The 20199-nt window shown below is 40.6% G+C and overlaps 2 protein-coding genes across 2 annotated transcripts; both read right to left on the bottom strand.

The window, feature by feature from the left end:
- Nucleotides 1-986: 986 nt before the first annotated feature.
- Nucleotides 987-10339, bottom strand: LOC109863973 (fatty acyl-CoA reductase 1-like). The gene is made up of 4 exons (XM_020444706.1): nt 10106-10339; nt 7537-8010; nt 4607-4834; nt 987-2362 (listed from the first exon to the last, which is right to left on the bottom strand). Exons 1-4 carry the CDS (start codon nt 10288-10290, stop codon nt 2035-2037), a joined length of 1215 nt encoding a protein of 404 aa, XP_020300295.1. The 5' UTR covers nt 10291-10339; the 3' UTR covers nt 987-2034.
- A 4785-nt stretch (nt 10340-15124) lies between these two features.
- LOC109864000 lies at nt 15125-17462 on the bottom strand. The gene is made up of 3 exons (XM_020444756.1): nt 16820-17462; nt 16107-16388; nt 15125-15568 (listed from the first exon to the last, which is right to left on the bottom strand). The coding sequence occupies exons 1-3, from the start codon at nt 17460-17462 to the stop codon at nt 15126-15128; spliced, it is 1368 nt and encodes a 455-aa protein (XP_020300345.1). The 3' UTR covers nt 15125.
- Nucleotides 17463-20199: the final 2737 nt, after the last annotated feature.

Raw genomic sequence — 20199 nt, 5'->3', positions numbered from 1 at the left:
TGAAACAAATAACTGAAATACGCTTTATCCTTATCTCCTAAATCCTTATTTTATACGAATGAGAGATTTTTGCGCATAAAATTTGTAAATAAAAAAACCATTGTTAATTAGTGACAATGTTTCTTGTCTGTACGTGTCAACGTTGTTCGCGGGAAATCGTTTTTAGCCGGTACCTCTTGACAGCTTTGGATTTTCGAGAGAAGTGGTTCTATGGAAATAAGAATCGTTGAAACGGATTTACAAAGGGCGCTTTGATGTGTTCTCTCCGTCTGGAACTAGTGCTATTCTATCGTTCCGAGCACGTCGGTATAACTCACTTTTGCAGAGAGGCAATCACATACATATTTACCCGGATATATACATCTTATTCATACCTGTTAGACTTAAATTGAATATATACACCCACACGCCACACGTTCTTTTCAGTTTACGGTCGTCCTTCTCTTTCTCTCTCGCCACTTTTTTTCCTTCTCCTCCTCTTCCGATATAACGTCTTAGTCTTTAACCTAAATTTTTTTTTTCAATCTCTCCGTTCTTTACTGACATCAAGAAACTTCGTTCCGCGAAATAGACATTCTCAATTATTATTATGAAGGCGCAGTTCCAACCACCGTGTCCAATTATATCCCGCGAAACTAATCCGCAACTTTCTTTCCTAAATTTCGCGCTCGCAACTCGTAATAGGATTTTGAAAGCATAACTCGGCCCCCGAGCTCCCACGGGCCGGTCACGCGAGCAAAATTTTTGCTGACATAACGAAGAGCGGAAAAAAATGGGACGGAGTACGTTATGAGGTGATGAGAATGTTCCGGCGAGATAGACGTCATCGCCCTGATTGTGTTATCACGGCGGAAATGATAAAAGGATTAGCGTAGACGGAAATTTGCATGAGTTCAAAAACAGCTGAAGGTTGATTATTGCACACAAGGGCTTTAGTGTATATACATTTCTTCTTATACTTCATTCAGAAGAAACTTGATTCGCTAAACACACAGACACAAACTTTTTATCAGATACGTATATTCGTACAAGATGTAAATTTTTTTCAATTATATCTTTTACACATATTTTGCTTAATCATAATTTTATTTATATATTACACATTCTGGAAGAATACATACATGTACATATAACTTATATTACATACCGTTCGCGCTAAATTTGTCATTATACAACTATCATATATCGAAAATACACGCATAAACAGCGAGAAGGAAATAAATTTTGACAAGTGTGTGTTCCGTCACTTCTGTAAAAATAAGTATCAAAATGCGATTTTCGCGAGTTGAGTTCTCGTGTGTCTGGTGTCGAGAGCAAAATTTCTGTGCGCGTGACAGACTCCGCTCCGAGATTCTCGCGTATTCCTTTCCATTCTCAAGAGAAAACATACAAAATCTGCGAATAATATTCCGCGCTTTCGTTGCATCTTCTTCAATAGGTCGAATGAGCACAAGTCAGCACAGTGATGTTGCATAAGGGAGAGAACATGCCGGAAATACGCGCCTTCGTTGATATCGGCGCGCGCGCGCGCGGGACGAGTTCGGATGATGTTCGTATGGAAACTTTCACTCACACGGCATTTTCTTATGTAGACTCTCCTCGTACGGCTCTCTCGCGAATATTTGCAAAACGCTGTACGTACAATTCCCGGCCTGCCTTCCAAATCGATCTCTCACGAACGGTCGAGATATTGTCGACTTTCTTATACTGGAAAAGACCTCGCGTTAAGATGATTTATAATGGAGCACTCGTATCATTAATATTGTACTATTGACACGCTCTTAATCGGATTGAACGGAGCTGCACAGAGCAAAAGCACGATAGAAAACAAGATTCAACAAGCTCGATCTCAGGTTCAATGCAATTGTAGAGTGTAACATAGATCATGTTTACAAGTTATTTATCTTAAAAGTTTATTTGATTATCAGGTCGTTCCAGATACAACTACCATGTCCTCTGAAGTTTCGATTCTCGAAAAAAAAATTTCACGCGAAACTTACCGTAAAAACTTAGAAAAAAAAAAAAGATCTTACCTTATCTAATTTTATTTGTGTGAAAACTGAAGAATAAAATGTACGCGACTACCAGTATCGGTGGCATAAACAGAAAGAACAAACGAGTGACGTTCACGAATGTGAAATTGTCCTCTTTGACGCAGTACTTCCGGCTGGCAGCCGCGGCGCAGAGAACGTAAGCTTCGATGTCGATCTTCGCGGTGACCGGAAACGCGTTGTGCTCCTTCGTTGAGGCGAGGCGTTCCTGCAGCCGGTACACGCGATTCCTCTCCGCTGACCACGGTCTCGATGAAATTGACTTCAGAGATTGAAGTGCATTACGAACTCTGTCGTACTCCGCGAGAAACCTGGGGAGCAGTAAAGGTTTTTTTTTTTTTTTATTTCCAGGACCGGAGTCGCTTTTTCTTTTGCTTTCGCTTTTTCCGTTAATGTCCGTCTCGCCTGATCCTCCCGGCATTCGAACTCGCGACACTATTCCGATTAGTTGTATTTTTTTCTTTATTTCTCTAGTAAGCAAACGGAGTTTTCGTAAACTACTTAAAATCGCATTTTTTTCGAACATATAAGATATATATATATATATGCGACAAAAATGAAACGAGAGATTGATTTTTAAATAGTTATTTTAGTCGAGAAAAAATATTGTAAAGTACCATTAAGCGCGAGCGAGATAGTAAAAAAAAAAGTTCTTCGGTCCGTCGCGAACTATATAATTTCCAATCCAACTTATTACGGAGGAATCGCGGAAAACTTGACGAGAAGAGTTTTCTCTCGAAGAAGAAAAAAGCCCGAGCTAAGTTAGCGCGACGAGATTTATTCCGCACGCGCGTTTGAGAGTAAATTAAAAAAAAAAAAAACAAAAAAAAAATCAAAAAAGTGTTTGACAGGCCGAAGGCAAAAATATTTTTGTTCGCGAATCAATTCACGAATCAATTTCCACAGTGACTGTATTTTTTGTTTTTCCTTCTTTTTTTTTTCTTTTTTTTTTAATTCTCCTCTCCGTCCTGTTACGCATTAATACACGCAGACAACAAAAATAAAAAAATATTCACGAGAGAGATTTCGTCAATGCCAATTGTAAACTCTTTCTTTTTTTCGGAGAAAGTTTGTTAAAAAAATTCATGGTTCGAGTGTGAGAAAAGAATTACGGAGAAAATAATCACTATCGAATACCGGATCTGTGAGTGCGTTGTAGTAAGTCGATACGCACAAACACTTTTAGAAGTGCATGTAAAACCGAATTTAGATGGGATGGCCCGTCAGGAAAGTTTTCTCGTCGCGACCACACGGCATCAGACCTCATTTTTCAAAGCAATCAGACATCGAGCGGCGCAACTTCCGCGTCCGGAAGAAACGAGTTTTTCCGTTCGAGATGCAATTCCCTCCTTTTCTCGGCGTTCACTCGCGCGCGAGCGAGAGTCGTCGAACCTGTTTACGTCGCTCGCGCCTAAATCGCAGTTCCTGATAACTTTTACTTTTACGATCCTCGATGCGTTAAGAGCGGTATGCGCGACGGCGGAGCCTTTCACAACGCGAGAGAAGTTAAGAGAACGGAGGCAAGCGATCGCGATCAAACTTTCGCTCGAGTCTCCTACGTCGAAACTTGGCTCCGCTCGCGACAGTACGTTATCATCCAAAGTTCGTGGTTTCACATGTACGAGGAATCAAATTACTCTTTAATCGCAAATGCAACGAAGGGTTATCTCTCGGCGGATCACCATAGAGATTTTAATACTGACTCTGATCGTTTTACAATCTCCCGGATTTATATATTCGTCGCGATATTAAACGGCGAAACGTGCCGAAATTGTGAACACCGCGCGAGCTTTGCTATAAATGACATGATAAAGTAAAATATACACACGTATATAAATATAAATAGAAATAGATAAAATTTCGATGATTTTGACATTTTGTCGAATGAACGTTTCATTCCAAAGTGGCGAAGTACAAGTTCTATCTAAAGATTTATATTTTAACGCGCGACATGTGTGAGCTCGGTTTTAAATTTTATTAGAAATTACGCTATAAAACGCATTATACAGTAAAATGTTACTATTTTAGAAGATGACTTAGTGCCTTTAATAGCTTCGCGTTTCTACGAAACAAGTTAATATCGCGAGCAAATTTAATATTGCCAGCTGTTGCAGGAGCGCAGCGAGAAACCAACTTTAAACTTGGACAATACTCCGGTATACAAGTAGCTCATCCGTCTCTTTGCGATCAAGCGTCTAATATAGATATATATACATATAAAAGGTAGCAGAGAAAGAAAGACAATAACGTTATACAAAAGTAAAATGTAACATCTAACCAGAGTGGAGTTGTTCAATTTGTACACGTCGCGCTTGCATAAAGCATTTATAAATTATTCGCGGGCGATTAAAAAATAACCAGGATCAATCTCGACGTTTTCTCAGCAAAGTTAGTGACGGCAGCTCAAAATGGCAGCGTTAAATTTTCCGCGAAACTCGCGAGGGACGCGAAGAAGGAGGAGGATATCACGCTTGCAACGCAGACGTTGACGAAACTATGACGATAAATTCGTGACTCGTGGAATTTCGAAATAAATTTTGCGCCCGTGGCGATACCTCTGCTTTCTGCCGCAGAGAAAAAGGACGGTGTCGCAGAGTATAGATGGCAGCCATTCGAGGAGCAGGACCAAAATCCAGTGCAGTGGCTCGATGGACGTCATTCCGCGGATACCGAAAGTCGGATAGGGGAAAGCCCAGCTGGCTCGTCGGCTCTTTTTAATCAGATCTCCCCACGTGCAGCCCAACGTCGTCGCGTTGTAGACCACAGGCTTCGCAACGTTGGATCTGCATGAAAAACGTGAGAGAGAAAATAAGAGCATGCAAAGTAGTATAGGAGCGCGCGTGCGCGCGAGTGAAAGAGAGCGCACAATGTCGCACACCCGGCGGCAATTTAGCTGTTGCACAGTGCGATAATTAACCGCTCCATTTGCAGCCAAACGTACCTAGTTTCTTTTATTCAGAGTGCGATAATTTACACGAGCGCATTTGTACACTAAATAGTTGACTTGTGTATGTACATATAGGGTTTCAAAACAAGGTAATTCTGTATAAACACCGGTTGACAATAAATTACATTCAACATCAATCGCAAATCAAAGGGAGAAAAAAATATGTAATATATATATATATATATATGTATATACATTGCGTAAACTTTAGTTTGTGAATTTACTTCTTTGATGAAAGTATTGCGGTAATTTCGGTTTGCTAAATGATTTATTATTGAAGTCTTTACACGGGGCCGTACAACACCTCGAAACTTTACAACGTAACGTTATTTCCTTACAAGACTACTTTTAACGAGTACCTGTAATTAATCGTATTTCTGGCTACTAACTCCTCTCAAATGGGAGGGTAATCGGTAAAGACGAAAGGAGAGAAGCACGAGAGGCAGATGTAGCGCGCTCTGCTTCTTGCAGGGCAAATGCAATCAACTTATTCGCAGTTCAGTCGTTCGGAAATACTTGAGAGCGAAGCGAAGAGGTGTTCCTTGGTGAAACTAGTATCAAATGTAAGACTTTCAAGGAAAGTTCTCACACCTAGGGGAGCCTAGCTACAAGTTTCATTTAATATATTTGTTGCCGGTTGATTTAAAACAAAGTTCGCGTTTCATAAACAAATGTTTGATGTCATTATCGAGCGTTTTATCGTTTAATCGAACTCTGGTATAAAATGTACAAGATAAAATAACGAAAAAGAAACAATTTTCGTATCGCAGTGATTAAAATCGATATTTCTACCGCGAATATTATTTTCGACTGTGTAACAATGCACAGGTAGAAACATAGGTACATATATCTGCATATCTTTTGGTTGCTTCGTTTGCTGTAAACCGATCTGATATAACTCAACTATTATTCTTGCCGAATACGGGACGCAATTTGCTTATCGATTTCTATTACCGGCTCATGCGCCGGTACAATAGCCGTTTGCCTTTGAATACAAAAGCATGGAATAAGATAAAACTCAACAAGTTTGCCACACATAGATATATTTTTTATAATTCTCGACAAAGAACGCAGTACTTTGTGAACTAGATGTGATTAGCTTTTTTCATACAGATTGTTCAAAAGGACTGTCAATAGCTGTGTTCCGTCAAAAAATGTTGCTGTATGCCATTTTGAAAATTGTACTGCACGCAATACATGGCTTTGGTACGGTTAAAAAAAAAAAAAAAAAAAAAAACATTTGTTGCGGCTGGTTTTTTAACATGAGAATCTTATGATATTGCGAAGACAGACAACCATGCTTTCAGCGGATTACGGAAGTGAATTTCGAATAAAAACTGAAAGGAACTGAATCCCGTTCTAGACAATTGGGGCGGAAGCGTCGGACGCGAGCAAACAGTAACAACCGCGGAAACGGCGCGCGCACATGTAAAACATGTTTGCTCGTATTCCAATATTTCGCATTGGAAAACTAGATAAGCCGCGTCTGCAACGAATTTCGATTGCGAGATATGTTAAAAACTGCAGTGTAGATAACGAAAACAAGGTTTTATTTTTTTACTAATATAGTTTTCTCTGTATCAAAAATAGAACTAATATTAGATATAAAAATTGTTCACAGATCCGTAAATATTGGCATCAAATTGCAAATTGTATCTCTCCGTGTTTTTCTAACTGATTCGCAGATTCTCGCGGAACTTTTACTTCGCAGCAGGTAGCAGCAATTACGTAACACTTGTCAACATTAATTGTCTTATATATATATTGTTCGTTTCTTTATATTATATGATTTGTTTTTCTTTTTATTACAACTGCGTTTTTATATTACTTTTCCAACATTTTCCTCCGAAGAACAATATCGAATAGCTTCGTGTTTGCGTGTCTTCATTGAGATGACACGTACCAATAATTTCTGAAATGAACAAAACCTGCTCCACGCTTTGAGAGAGGATGAAAGAACAGGTTTCGCAATATGTATCTAGAAGAGCAAAGGACGATGTCGCTGCATTCTGTTTTACGTCTTGTAATTAGACGACGTTGATTATCGCTGTTCCGCAACGTTGCATAACGTCGTGCATATTCCGCACCTTTAGCGTCGCTCGACTTTCTCTTCTTAATTAAACATTAAACAAACTATATTTCGCATTGTGATAGTCCTTATGTAAATAAGTGCGTAGATATAAGTTTGCCTCTGCAGAAGTTAAATTACTACTATATGGAACAAGTGACAAAATCGGTTAAGTTTAATTATAATAGTGCAAAGATATGGAATCGCAACAACAAGAATTAATTCTCTTTTAAAGAATAGCGTAACGCGTATAAGAAGCACTTGAGACGGAAAACTTTTTAAATATCTTGTTGTTATTAATTCACAACTTGACAAACTTAAATGAGATTTGTTTTTAGATTCTGTTCGATAATTTATGGACGTATAAAAATAGAATTCAGCAAGGACACAAATATTTACATTTTTTTATATAAATGACACTATGACCATAAAATACACACATACGTTACTGATTTAAATTTTATACGTACGTGCCGACTTCCCACGCAGCCGCGATCATCGTATTTACTGCTATGTCTCTTGGAATAACTTCAGCTTGTAGTTCCGATTTGCCATAAGCGAATCCGGCGCCTACCATGAGAGCCGTGGGTCCTTTTAGGATCTCGACGAAGCCGGGCATGGGTTCCTCGTGCGGTGGTCCAATGAGAGCGAAACGTATCAGTGCAATTGGCAAATCGGGCATCACGTCAGACTGCAGTTTTTCGTTTATCTGGCCGCGATGTTTAAAGATGCTGGACGCCATAGCGAGACACTTGAGCTTTGGCAGATCCTGACAATATTCCAGAACGCTCTCATGAGGTCCACCGGCGTGGAACACCACACTGACCTCTCTCAACAAGGCTTTCTCTTCATCATTTAGGCGGAGATCCTCGTAAAGCAGATTGCCCTCGACCGTTTTCACGCGCGAGATCGCGCCCGGCACCTCCTGCTTCAGTCGTTCGTACCTGCCGAGCGATAATAACGTTGGTGACGCAAATCGGCTTTGGAATTTACTGCTCTGCGAAAATAGGAAGATACGCCACCGAGACGTAAAAAATGATGCGCTTAGAAAACAAACGTCGTTAAAGAAATAAAACGTTCGTAAGAATTTTGTTGATTTTAACCACGTAGAATCTCGCATCCTTCGTTTGCCCATGGACGATGATAAATAGTATAACAATTAAACGAGTTATGGTAATGAAAGTGATCAGCAATTTTGAAATAAGATAGCCGATCGATTATGTTAATCTATGCACTTTTGAATATTCTATCACTATGTACAGAAACAAAAACATCTCATTCTTTTTTATTATATTTCACTACTTAAAAGTATTATGATAATAATTCTACAAACAACATTCTACAAACCGATATTTAAATTCGGTTCTTGAAGTAGTATTCAATGTCGAATATCTCTAAAATGTCAAGAGATTGTTAAATGTAAATTGAGTGTGACTATTAACAAGTGTGTATTTATTGTGATAAATACACACTTGTTCTTTCTCATTATGTTTTATTATAATATGATTCTTGTGTACAAATTCAACAGTAGATAATATCGCGACGATTTGAGCCCGGACGCAGAGATTTTTATATTACAATTGAGAGCATTTTGTAATATAAAAACTATTTTAAAATGAAACAATCTAACACAGGAGTCGCAAATAAGACTCCTGGAAAATCCGAGCAAGCTGCCGCAGTGCTCTGCGAGTGCGATATCGCCGAATGTAATAGCGTCGAAGTGGTTGCATCTTGAGCTGCTCGAGCCGCGCTCGTCCATTTGCATTTTCTCATTTACGCGCGCGCGTGGGGCCATCCTCTTTTTCACGCGGAAAAAAACGCAACGCGATCCGACGGTAACTACGATTTCCCGAGGGAAAGACAATCCTTTCGCGGATTTTAATTTCGCGAAATTCAAAACGCGCGGACGAATTTTCCGCGCGGTCGCGGATTTCGCGCGGCGCGAGAAAGAAACGCGAGGGAAAAAGAAATAGAGAATCGCGCCGCGCATACTTCATAATCTTTCCCCCTCTAAAGAGGGAGGGTGCGCGCGCTAATGAAAATAAATCTCTCTCCGCGAGCTCTTTATCCGCCCTCTTCTCATCCTCCTCTCGTAGGGAAAGAGGGTTGGTTGCAACGGTGCAACGGCACAGTTTCGCCTCGCGTGCATCTTGCGATGCACACCCGTTACGGGCGGATCGTTACGATGGACGAGCACGTAACGAGGCAATCGGGTTTACGCGTCCGTTCTAAGCGCGTGCGTTCGATCCTATCTCGCTCCTTCGGTCTTGATTGCGTCATTATTGCGATGCGATTTCGACTGAGCGATCGCAACGCGAGAGGCCACAGACGTATCGAATTCCGCTGCCAAACCGATATCGCTCGCGATAAGTTTCTGACTGTCATTACGAAGAGAAATCTCAAAGAAGGATTCGGCGATTCGTAAATGTCAGTTTGGAGAACTGAAAATCGCTCTTCATTTTATTTGATTTTTTATTTTTTTATTTTTTTTTTTTTTACATTACGTAAAACTCATATTTCGAACATTGACGAGCGACGTAGTGACGTTACAAATAATGCACATACGTTATATTGCATACGTTATATCAATTCGAAATTAAATTTATGTTGAATTTTATGGAGTTCCTGTCAAAATAACAATTCACGAGAGAGAAATCTACCGTGTTGCGTAATAACTTGAGTAACGGCTTGATGAACAAGAGCATAAAAAATTCTTTGAAAAAATATTTTTCGGTATATGCGTTACATTTTATTTGTTACAATTTGGTACGTTCGCGACACGCAAATTTTCACAATCGATTCCTGACATAAGGCGCGCACACCGTGTTGCCGAGATTTGTCTAGAAGACCACCGGGCGCAGAGAAACGATTGTCGTTTTTCGGTTCGAACGTCTTCTCGGAAATAAATTTGGCGCACGACTTAGAATCGCGGTCACACACACCGTGTGAGGGGAAGCTTTCCACTAAAGGCAAGATCGGACACGACCGGCACGATTTACGGACACGAAGGAAGAAGATACGTCGAGAATATGCTCATACCCGGGCGACGCAAATATCTTCTTCAGTCGATCCTCCTTGCTAAGGCCATTTTGTGATCTGAGAAGAACGTACACCGTGACGTTTGGCAAACTCCGCAGGATCTTTTCCAACAGCGCGCATCCCAATTCGCTGGTGGCTCCTATGAGGAGCACCGCGCGGTTCGCGTACCACTCGCACAGAGACATTCTCGATGACTGCCGGTCCGATCGAGAAGAAAACGCCGCTCTCCGTCCGTCACGGCGGTGAACGTACAGTCGTCTACATTGATATCCCACTGTGTACGCACCGGATCTACCGAGAAAAAGTTTTGGTCTGATGCAACAACCATTAAGCCAATTATTTTTACGTTGTTGTTATTATTCAAGATTAGAGAGAACGCAAAGTCATCAAGTCAATAGTTTCTTGCACGCAAATTACAATATAATAAAATTAATTTTTATATACATGTCGAATAATAGTCAATAATAGTCTCTTTCTTCGCTTTATAATTTTGTTTTGTCATGTTAAATATGAACTATTATATAAAGAGCAGTTTATTAATAATTGCTTGTTTATTTGCGCAAATTGCTTTTTTATTACATGTGATATGTTTATATTTTTGTTTGTAGAAAATTATTTAAGAAAATTAATTCAAAAATTAAATTAAAAAACAATTAATTCTTTCGTTTGTGAAAGAATCAGCACTAATATATACTACAGTTTCTTTAATTATACATGTCTAAAATTATACAGATTAGAAAATAAAGCTACCGCGAGACTGGTAATTAGATCGAGCCGGATGTCGATCCGCTTTGATGAAACGTGTCTTGATTGTTGCGAGCGATGATTAAACGGGACAAAGGAATTGAATAGACAAGATAGGAGCAATGTCTCAATGACATTGTCTCATGGTCGGTGTCTTGATGTAAATAAGAGCGACATTTACCATAGCTATATGTAATTAGATTGCCGATTACGTGAGCTTCGGATTAGCATAAAATCTATTACTTTGACCACACAGTCGAGCAATATCGTCTATTTTCTCTGTGTCTAGATTGAATATATCATAGACAGGTGCGTTAATGCCTTTAATTAACCACCACGCAAGTGAAGTTGCACTCTTCTCTCTCATTGTTAAGGCCTCCTCACAAAACCCTTTCGTAACGCGTTACGTTACGTTAAGTACTGATCATAAACATAGATTCGTACATAACTTTAAACTTTATTTAATGCACAAATAAAATTAAGGTATCATGTTTATGCAACAGTAAGTTAATTTTGTTTGTGCGTTGAATAAAGTTCAAGTTTACGAATCTAATTTTATGATCAGTATTTAACGTAACGTAACGAAAGAGTTTGTGCGGAGGATCTTAGAGTGTTATTGTGACTTTTTATTGGTGCAACTTCATGTACGCTTATTTTTGTCTCGCGCGTGCAAACGGAAATAGATATCAATTCGAACAAATACGCATCGTGATCATTTACGATGACAAAAAAGAACACACATGAAGCAAAATAAATATTTAGATCCGAAACACGCCGATGCGTTGTGATTCCGCAAATGTCTATCTATTAGATGAAGGCATTCGTGACGGTCGAGCGTGCGCTGCTCGGTGGCGAAATGATGCGTCCCACTAACTGCAATTCCGAGCCCGAAATTGATGTTACGACGGTCAATTGGCACAAATAGCCGCGACGCGGGATACATTCGGGTTTTTGACGTGTCCGGCCATTCGACGCGCGATTTCCCTGCTACGCCGTGTCGCACCCGGCCTCGGTTTTTCCCCCGTCGCGATATTTCCATGTATGAATATGTGCATTTTTTTTCTCGCTACCGTGCGCGCATGTTTCGCTTCGTGCACGCCCGGCTGCGCGCTTGTTTTCGATGCCCGGTTCCGGCGAATCGCGCCCGCTGGCTCTCTCTCGTTGTTTATACGAATAAAAAATCAAGCCAATTTGAAGCAAACCGTGGTTTTACACGCGGATGAAACCCTCCCCGCGAGATTTCCAGCGTCGTCGTCGAGAGCGCCATAAAGGCTGATCAATAAAGGTAATATGTGTAATGATACACCGTGCGTGCAAAAGCGCAAATGCTGTTTTCGCAGTAATTACTTTTTCTGATGAGCTGCGCAGGTCGTTCGATGTTATCGCCGCTCAAACGCTATTATCTATCGTACACATCATTAATATGCATAAATATATGTTAATAATCGACGGGACACGGTATATTATTGCAGCAATATCTTGACGCATCGTTACTCAATGATAAAAGATACATATATTTTTACATTTTTTTTATATTTTATAATTTTTACATGTGCGCGATATATATATCTCGTTTTTTTTTTGTTTTAAAAAAAATTATAACATTAATGAGATTTGTTAAATTATAAAATATATTATCTCCTTCAAAAATCCTATCCAAATTTACGTGTTTAACATGTGCGTAACAGGGACTATGAATGTAGGTGTGAAATATTACAGTCGAGCGGCCGAGCATTCGCATTATAAACACTGGCTTGCGCGAGAGAGATCGAGAATAAGATCGGTTTACTGGTGCGCTGTTATATAAGAGAGATTCAGATTGCGTGAAAGTGTTCGCTAGTTTTGAGATCGGCGAGTTATGTAAAGGAATTTGTTTGTCTCAATCCTTCGTGAATTTTGTCTCTTGTGAGACGCGCGCAATAGGAAAAAAAAAACACAAAACCCTGGTGAAATCGCGTTAATCGCTTTCGTTTCAGTTTATGTGCGCGCAAATTTCTGTGCCCGTCATAAGTGTTCCGCTACGTCTCAATTTCTCATTTATACAGTCTGCGTGTATAAAGGCGCGATCGCTTTTCAACGCTCGCCACCGGTCATCGATCTTCTTGTAAATCGAAATAAACGATTACCGGGCGATCGTGCGCTCGTGACGAATGATATTATACGTCGGAAATAAGGGAAACCCCCGCGGTGCTTTATGCATTTATGTATTACACCGCGCGGGGAAGTTTCTTTGGCGAGGAAGACGTGACGTGGAGGTCCTGCCGTTCGAACGCGTCGATGAATAAAACAGCATCGCGAATCCGACCCCTCGCGCGTCCACGAGCGTTTCGCTTCCCCGATATCAGCCTATATATTTTTTACCGTCCGACTTGGACGCGTTCCATACAGGTGCGCCGCTGCACATGCACGAATTTCTCCGCGTCGACGATATTTCGTCCACGTCACAGCATTTTACAATAGCGGAAACGATCAAGCAGCACGTAACGCATGTCACTCACTTCGTTCCGGATACACGCGTGTATCGCAAAAATTGGATTGTACACGCACACACTTACACGAAAACAGAGAGTATGTGAAACACACGAGCTCCAGGGAGGATATGTTGCTCGATTAACGCGACATAAATTAATTCACGGGGCTGTCTAATAAACTGATGGATTTATTTTTACTCAAATTGACAGCAACAAAATAAACGCGAAATAAACTGCACAAAATTACAATGCATAAAATAAAGCTTTATAATATTTTATGATATTTCTTTTACGCGCGCGCGTGCTCGTCTCACTTTTCGTTTAATCGAATAAAAATAAACATTTGAAAAATTTACATTCACTCGTTTTACTAATGTAAACTGTTTTCAAAGCGTATCCGCACCATTGATTGCCTTCAATCAACATCTTCTGCTATTTTGTACAAACTGCAGTAAAATTTGACGGAAAAACTTCATCGGTAAAATAAACAAAAATGGTCGCGCTCGATCAAAGGTGTTAACGCGATGATAATTGCTGTTCCGCGAGTTTTAACATCTTTAAGAGAGTTTCCGTACGAATATGCTTTTCTTGCGAATATTCAGTCCGGGCTTACTTCATCGTTTATGCTAAGCACGGAATACAGTATACTCGAGCATTGTTTTTCCCTTAGCCGAGCAAATAACCGTTAAGAGAGGCCGTTTGTGATACCGTATGAAACACACACGGAATCGCGCTATTACGCGGGCAAGATTAAAATTTGAATTGTTACGAATACAAATTTCTACGATGCGGCGCATCCTAAGTGGCTCGGATATTTCTAAATGGTAATATTGCAGTTTATAGTTACCGATACAGATTATAAGGCACGCTGTGTTATTAAACAACTCGTAATAGTAGCATGCATGTTAATCCTGCAATAGAAACTGCAATATCGCTGTCGACGAGTCTGCCGCAATTTACGCACTAACTTTATTTAATGAGACAAAGAGCTGTAGTAATCGCAATGTTAAATTGCAGCAAATCCAATTCCAGTCAAAATTATATATTATTGTATAACTTGTCTCTCGCAATATTTTTTTTTATGTATGAATTTATATCAATTTACTGTATAGTTTTCAATTAACGCAAGAGTTAACAGTTATACGTTTGTCTCTACACGGAAATTTTAAAGACTTTAATTTTCATTATTTTATCCATATTTATGTTTTTATTCACTACATATTTGACTACAAGTAATTACTTTCTTTGTAAATGTATTGTATTTTTAGTCATGTTAACGTGATTTCCTCGGAAATTTTGCATAAACAAAATAAACAAAAATTGTCTGCAATCATTATATAATATATAAATTTATATTTTATATTTTACTTTTTTTCTATATATACATATATGTATATGTGTTTAGATACGTGTATATTTATTACATATTTGAAAATAAAACGTATATTGATTTACTTGATTTCAAACAATGCTAATGCATTCTGCGAATCCATATAATACATGTAAATTAAAACAGTTTAGCTATTGCAGTAAATTATTATAGAAAAAAACAGAACACGTTGCTTTAATAAGCATAATTCTTCAACATTGAACACACAATTATTACGCGTATGTGGTTTTATAATAAGAATAATTTATTAATGACGTCGCACGTTTAACAACATGAGTAGTTTTTCATGTTTTTTTTGTTGCAAATGACGCACGCTAGGTATTTAATTCTAAAAGTGTAAAAAGATTAATAGCTCGAAAGATTAAAGTCAAGTAGTAAACTTTTGTAGATCTAGTAATAGGATTTTACTCAAATGTTACTGTATACATAAAATTAAAATTAATAAACAAATGATTCTGCTATTACACACGGAGATTTCTCCGGCGGATCTGGTGATGATCTTAACGATTTTGTCCAATAGAGTTTTCGCTTTCGCGAGCTTCGCGGGTTTGTCCTCGTAACCTCTCAGCACTCGATCAATTTCTGGGCTGAAGACGCACCGCTTCATTTCCGCATCGTATACGTAACCCAGTCGGCAGACGCAAGTGTAATGACCGAGCAGGTTCACGCAACTCTCACCGGCATCTCTCGTGCAATTGTGCGTGCCGCGAACGCATTCGTTCACGTCGACGCACAGCCCGAACCTAGAGGACCACTCGTGCCCGGGTCGATGACACTCGCAGCTCACGTTTATCTGGTTCGCTGTCAGCGCTTGGAAGTCATGATTCTCGTTTCGGTTTAGCGTGCATCTTCGGTGAACTACAAAGAAAACGTGACGGTTCGGTCGGTTTGTTGAGGAAAAGAGAAAGACCCTAAGGGCTGCACAAGTGGCGCGTGAAATGCAAACGAGCACGCTCAGCTCAGCCGCGGTAAAGCAGCTTATTATGTTCGTCGTAAACAAAGCGAAACAATCTCAACTACTTCAAGCTGAGATTAACGTTGGTACAAGTTTTACCAATTTTGAAATTAAAAACTCAAGTTATTCGCACGTGTTTTCTCTCTGCGCGCGTGTGCGTGTGTGAGAGAAAGAAGGAGTTCTTTTTCCTAGTTTCTTCTTCGAGCTATTAATTATTTTCTTCCGACAAGCAGCTATACGGTACTGAAAATACGATATATCGTTCACAAAGTCGAGAACAACATGCTCAAGGCTAGGGTTACATGTAAAACGGTTTTATCGATATAATGAAGCGTCACGAGCGCCGTGCGTTACGTAAAAGTAACTCGTAGTCGCCAGTGTTGAAAAATCTAAATATGCTTGCTCGCGCGCGCAATAGCACAGATAATTGTGTCTTCGCACCTGGTCGATTCTCAGTGTAGCAAGGATTGCGCGGCGACTGGTAGCAGTCTTTCATGTACCGGATGTGCTTCATGGGACAACAATGGTCCGGACAGAAACTGTACAGAGCGCAGGCGTACGGTTTCGTGTCGTCCGCCCGTGGATCCTGGTTATGAACGCCGTATTCATCTAAGCAGTTCGCGTGATTGTCGCAGGACTCGCCAAAGATAGTTAAGTCCGAAACGCCCAACATCGTGTACCAACACATATAGTAGCTGACGGTGGTGCGCCACTGGAAACGTTCTGAAAATAATATCCGACAATCTTCCAAAAAGATATCTGACAACATATTACCTTGCGCTACCAGAATTAAACGGTTTAAATCGAGATATAATTCGCTTTTCTAATCTTGTTGCGAAGAAACTACGTTCACTAGTCAGATTGAACACAGTTCATTTGATGAATTTGCAATATTCTTCAACTGACACAAAATTAAAACAGTAAAACAAATAGTATATAAAAACGCTTTTTAATTTATCTCTAATTAAATTATCTAGAAATTAGTAGTAAATTAACATTCGAGAGATTTATTGCTTCGCCTGGCATATATTTAAGCCGCATCTATCGCGATCTGATCATTCGATCGGAAAACGACTCGACCACGGGCGTATGTAAAAGTAAGCTCAATGTTCCAATGGGATTAAAATAATCCGTAGCGAATAAAATGTACTTGCCGATTGGTCCTTGAAAAGGAATCATAGTGATATTGTCTCGTTTTTGTGCCGTCTGACAATCTCTTTGAGCGGCTAGAATTTGCTCGGTATTATTCGTCAGAGTCCACTTGCGCTCCCTCATGACCGTCACGGTATCGTCCTCGCGTCTAAGAGCCGTGAGCTTAATGATCCTGTCAAGATACTTCAAACACTCGACGAAGCTCGCGTCGCAGTGCTTGCGCACCTCCCAGTGCAGGGATCGCAGACCGGGTCGCGGGAATTCCTCGTACAGCCGGTTCGGTGTCTCGTTCGCGCTCTTGTAGTACCGGCGATCGTAGTCGTGGAACTTGTGAGCGCGAATAAAATACGCGACGTCACGAATAACCCGATTTCGATCCAGGCTGGATTCCGGCACGTTCGTCGACACGTCGGGGTCGGGTACGTCGCTCACCTTTATGTTGAGGTCCATAACCTGCTCGGTCATGGGCACTTGCGGCATTTCCACTTCTTCCGTCGTGCTAGAAGCGTCCGTTGTCGTGACGGTGGGCTCAATGGTGGTTTCGATCGTGGGCGGCAAGGGAGTTGTAGCGATCGTTGTTAATGGTACACGAAATAGGATGAGAAACACACAGACGGGATGTAGTACGTACTTGTCAACCTCCATTTTGAACGCCAGCTTCTCGCGAAAAGCTTTTTGTTTTGCTACGACGCGGTTCGCACGAAATTTCAAAGTGTTACATATTTTATATCTTGCCACTATATGCAAGTGCTATATGTAGTATATATATTTTTTCTTTTCAGGATGCAAAGCTATTCTCTCAAAGATTCCGTCTTTTTTTTATGAATTCCGAGGGGAAAGAAACATTGTGCCCGAGTTTAAAAAAGCTATATTTTTTCCTGCGAATTTTTCTCCTCCGGATGAGGAGATACATTTCTCTCTCCATTTTGCTTTTTTTCTTTCTCTCTCTCTCTCTCTCTTTCTCGCGTTACGTACGGAATATCGGACGGGCTCGAGGAACGCGACGCATCCTATTACCCGACGCGCAGATGCGCGTTCAAATTACTCGAATCGGGAGGAACGCGTCGCGTATCCGTCCCGTTCCTCATGACGCTGAAGAGGTGAAATGAGATGAAGAGGATGAAGAACGGGCGAGGGGAGAGGAAGAAGAACGAGGTACACGGAAAAAGTTATATTAAGCCGTATCCACTGCGCTCGGGTGTTATTCATCTCCTGGCGTCGTCCGCCAACTTGCGGTTTACGTGCGGGTGTCTCGCCGGTGTGGGTAAGTACCCAGTTATATCTCATTCAAGCCGTGGCTTTATTCGGCCGGGTGACTCTCCGCGCCTTAGACGACCCCCGCGTCTTCCGCTGGTGTCTTAGCGGACTTGTGGAAAGTTCCGCAGAGGCTCGTGTAGCAGCGCGTAATAAGAGAGACCCACGCTAAACAAGATGAATCAACTCGGCCCTCGACAAACCTGACATTTTGAGTGGATCCATTTTGACTCTTTAACCGTGCCATCGACTGTGTATTCGCTCGCGAGAGTATATATTCACGGTGCTTATCAAAAATGTGTTAAATTGCTTGAATAAAGCTAATTTCGTGAAAAATTCATACACCTAATTTTATCTTTAGAAACGCTATGTTTTGATATTAAACAGCATGATTATATTGCGAACTTAAATTTTTTTTTAATTTTTCCTCACGTCGTGGTATCGTGAGAACAAAGTAAATTAACATAGGGGTGCTGAATTTTATTTCACAAACCAGCTACTCGTAAATATAAGCGTAAGCTCGCGCGAACAGCCGCAGGCGAGATATCTCGCGTTGAATTTCGGACTCGGTCCAGCGATCTTCTTCGAGAGCTCCCGTTCGCACGGAAAAAAGAGAGAACCTCGCAAGCTTCTAACTTCTCGCTCATCGCGTATTCCAGTCAGCACTTTCGAAAGACAGAGTAACGTCCAATCCGACGGCGAAACTGGGTCAACATTTGCTCGGTGATCTGAGAAAACGGCGAAATACGGGCGTGCAGCGCCCCAACGGGGGCGCAAGAAGCGTTCGCCCTCGCAGAATTTCATTCGACGCAAGAGCGATTCGAAAGTTTTGCCTCCTCCTATCTAGCCGATTCGCTTTAGTGCCCCATCGTGCCGACGATTCACCGTTTATCTTTGATAATGGCGAGCAAAAAGGCTCGGAGGCTTCGCGATGGCTTATTAATTCCTTGACAGTCTGCGAAACTAGTTGGCGAATCATCGACTTCGGTGTTTCTCGCTCGAGCGGCTTCCCGCTTTACTTCCTGGCTTATTATTCGCGGCGTGAAAATTGAAAGAAAAAAATCCGGCGAATCCGCAAAACGCTTTTTGTATATCCAAACAGTAGTAAAAAGTCTAGTACAAATATGAATTTTCACACACACAATAAAGCTTTCACACGATATAGCTTTTTTATTTTATCAAGACGAGGACCTTTTTTGTGCTCAAATTTGCTTGTTGATGAGAATATTTTATGATAATTATATGTATCTAGAGCTAAGTTTGATTAATAACAATAACGCTTGGTGAAACGATACGCGTTAAAAACACGCTTGTGGGATCTACTGATAATATTTTCTAGCGATGTGTATACATTGTATCTCATTGGGACGATTAAGCGACAATATGAGCGGAAAAGCGTGGGGAAAAAATGCAAGTGGATCATATTTGCGTAACGGTCCGGGAAATACGGTAAAATCTGGCGCATATAGTCGAGGCTCAACAATGGCGAGTGCTATTGGCCGATATGGCATGCGACCAATATCGTACCGAAACTCCTGCAATTCCGTCAGTACTCTGAAACGATAAACCATAATGGAGCGATGTGATTTCATCCGGCCGAAACGAAAGCACTGTGTTAGTACGCTAAAATTGAAAACACAATCTGAAAAGACGAATTTAATTGGATTCGGAGGCTCTTAAAAGAGCGGGCTTAAAAGAAACGTTGACACTAGCGACGCGTACCTCTTTGCAAAAATCCTCTCTCTTCCTTTGTCATGATTTAGCGAAACGGATTACGGCGAGAGTTGCAATATTTAGAATGAAATATCTCGCTTGGTTACAAAAAAGTCTGTTAAAAAAACACCGAGTACCAGAATTTCCATTGAAATCGAATTGATACTTTTAACGCAGTCGGGCATGGACTTTTCTCAAATACAGAAATCAATTAACGTTACGAATAGAATAGAAAAATATAGAGAAAGAGAGAGGAGAGAAGAGAGAGAGAGAGAGAGAAGAGGAGAGAGAAAGAGAGGAGAAGAGGTTCAAGCAACGATCGCGTACCTTCTTTTCGCTTGAGCAATATTAAAACTTTGCCTCTCGATTGAAATCGCGTGCAAGACGATGCGAGGGAGAAGTGCAACTGAAAATA

This window comes from Pseudomyrmex gracilis, unplaced genomic scaffold (assembly GCF_002006095.1).
Source record: "Pseudomyrmex gracilis isolate BER0280 unplaced genomic scaffold, ASM200609v1 scaffold_15, whole genome shotgun sequence".
NCBI lineage: Eukaryota > Metazoa > Arthropoda > Insecta > Hymenoptera > Formicidae > Pseudomyrmex > Pseudomyrmex gracilis.
This window is presented reverse-complemented; position numbering and strand designations above follow the sequence as displayed.

What these genes read in the sequence shown, in the direction of transcription:
- LOC109863973 (XM_020444706.1), bottom strand. Translation starts at nt 10,290, where the DNA reads ATGTCTCTGTGCGAGTGGTACGCGAACCGCGCGGTGCTCCTCATAGGA. An exon ending in GCTGCGTGGGAAGTCGGCAC is followed by an intron (nt 4,835 to 7,536) that starts GTACGTATAAAA and finishes TTTTTCATGCAG; the next exon opens with ATCCAACGTTGCGAAGCCTG. An exon ending in CTCTGCGGCAGAAAGCAGAG is followed by an intron (nt 2,363 to 4,606) that starts GTATCGCCACGG and finishes ACTGCTCCCCAG; the next exon opens with GTTTCTCGCGGAGTACGACA.
- LOC109864000 (XM_020444756.1), bottom strand. Translation starts at nt 17,462, where the DNA reads ATGGAGGTTGACAAGTACGTACTACATCCCGTCTGTGTGTTTCTCATC. An exon ending in TCCTTTTCAAGGACCAATCG is followed by an intron (nt 16,389 to 16,819) that starts GCAAGTACATTT and finishes TATTATTTTCAG; the next exon opens with AACGTTTCCAGTGGCGCACC. An exon ending in CTACACTGAGAATCGACCAG is followed by an intron (nt 15,569 to 16,106) that starts GTGCGAAGACAC and finishes TTTTCTTTGTAG; the next exon opens with TTCACCGAAGATGCACGCTA.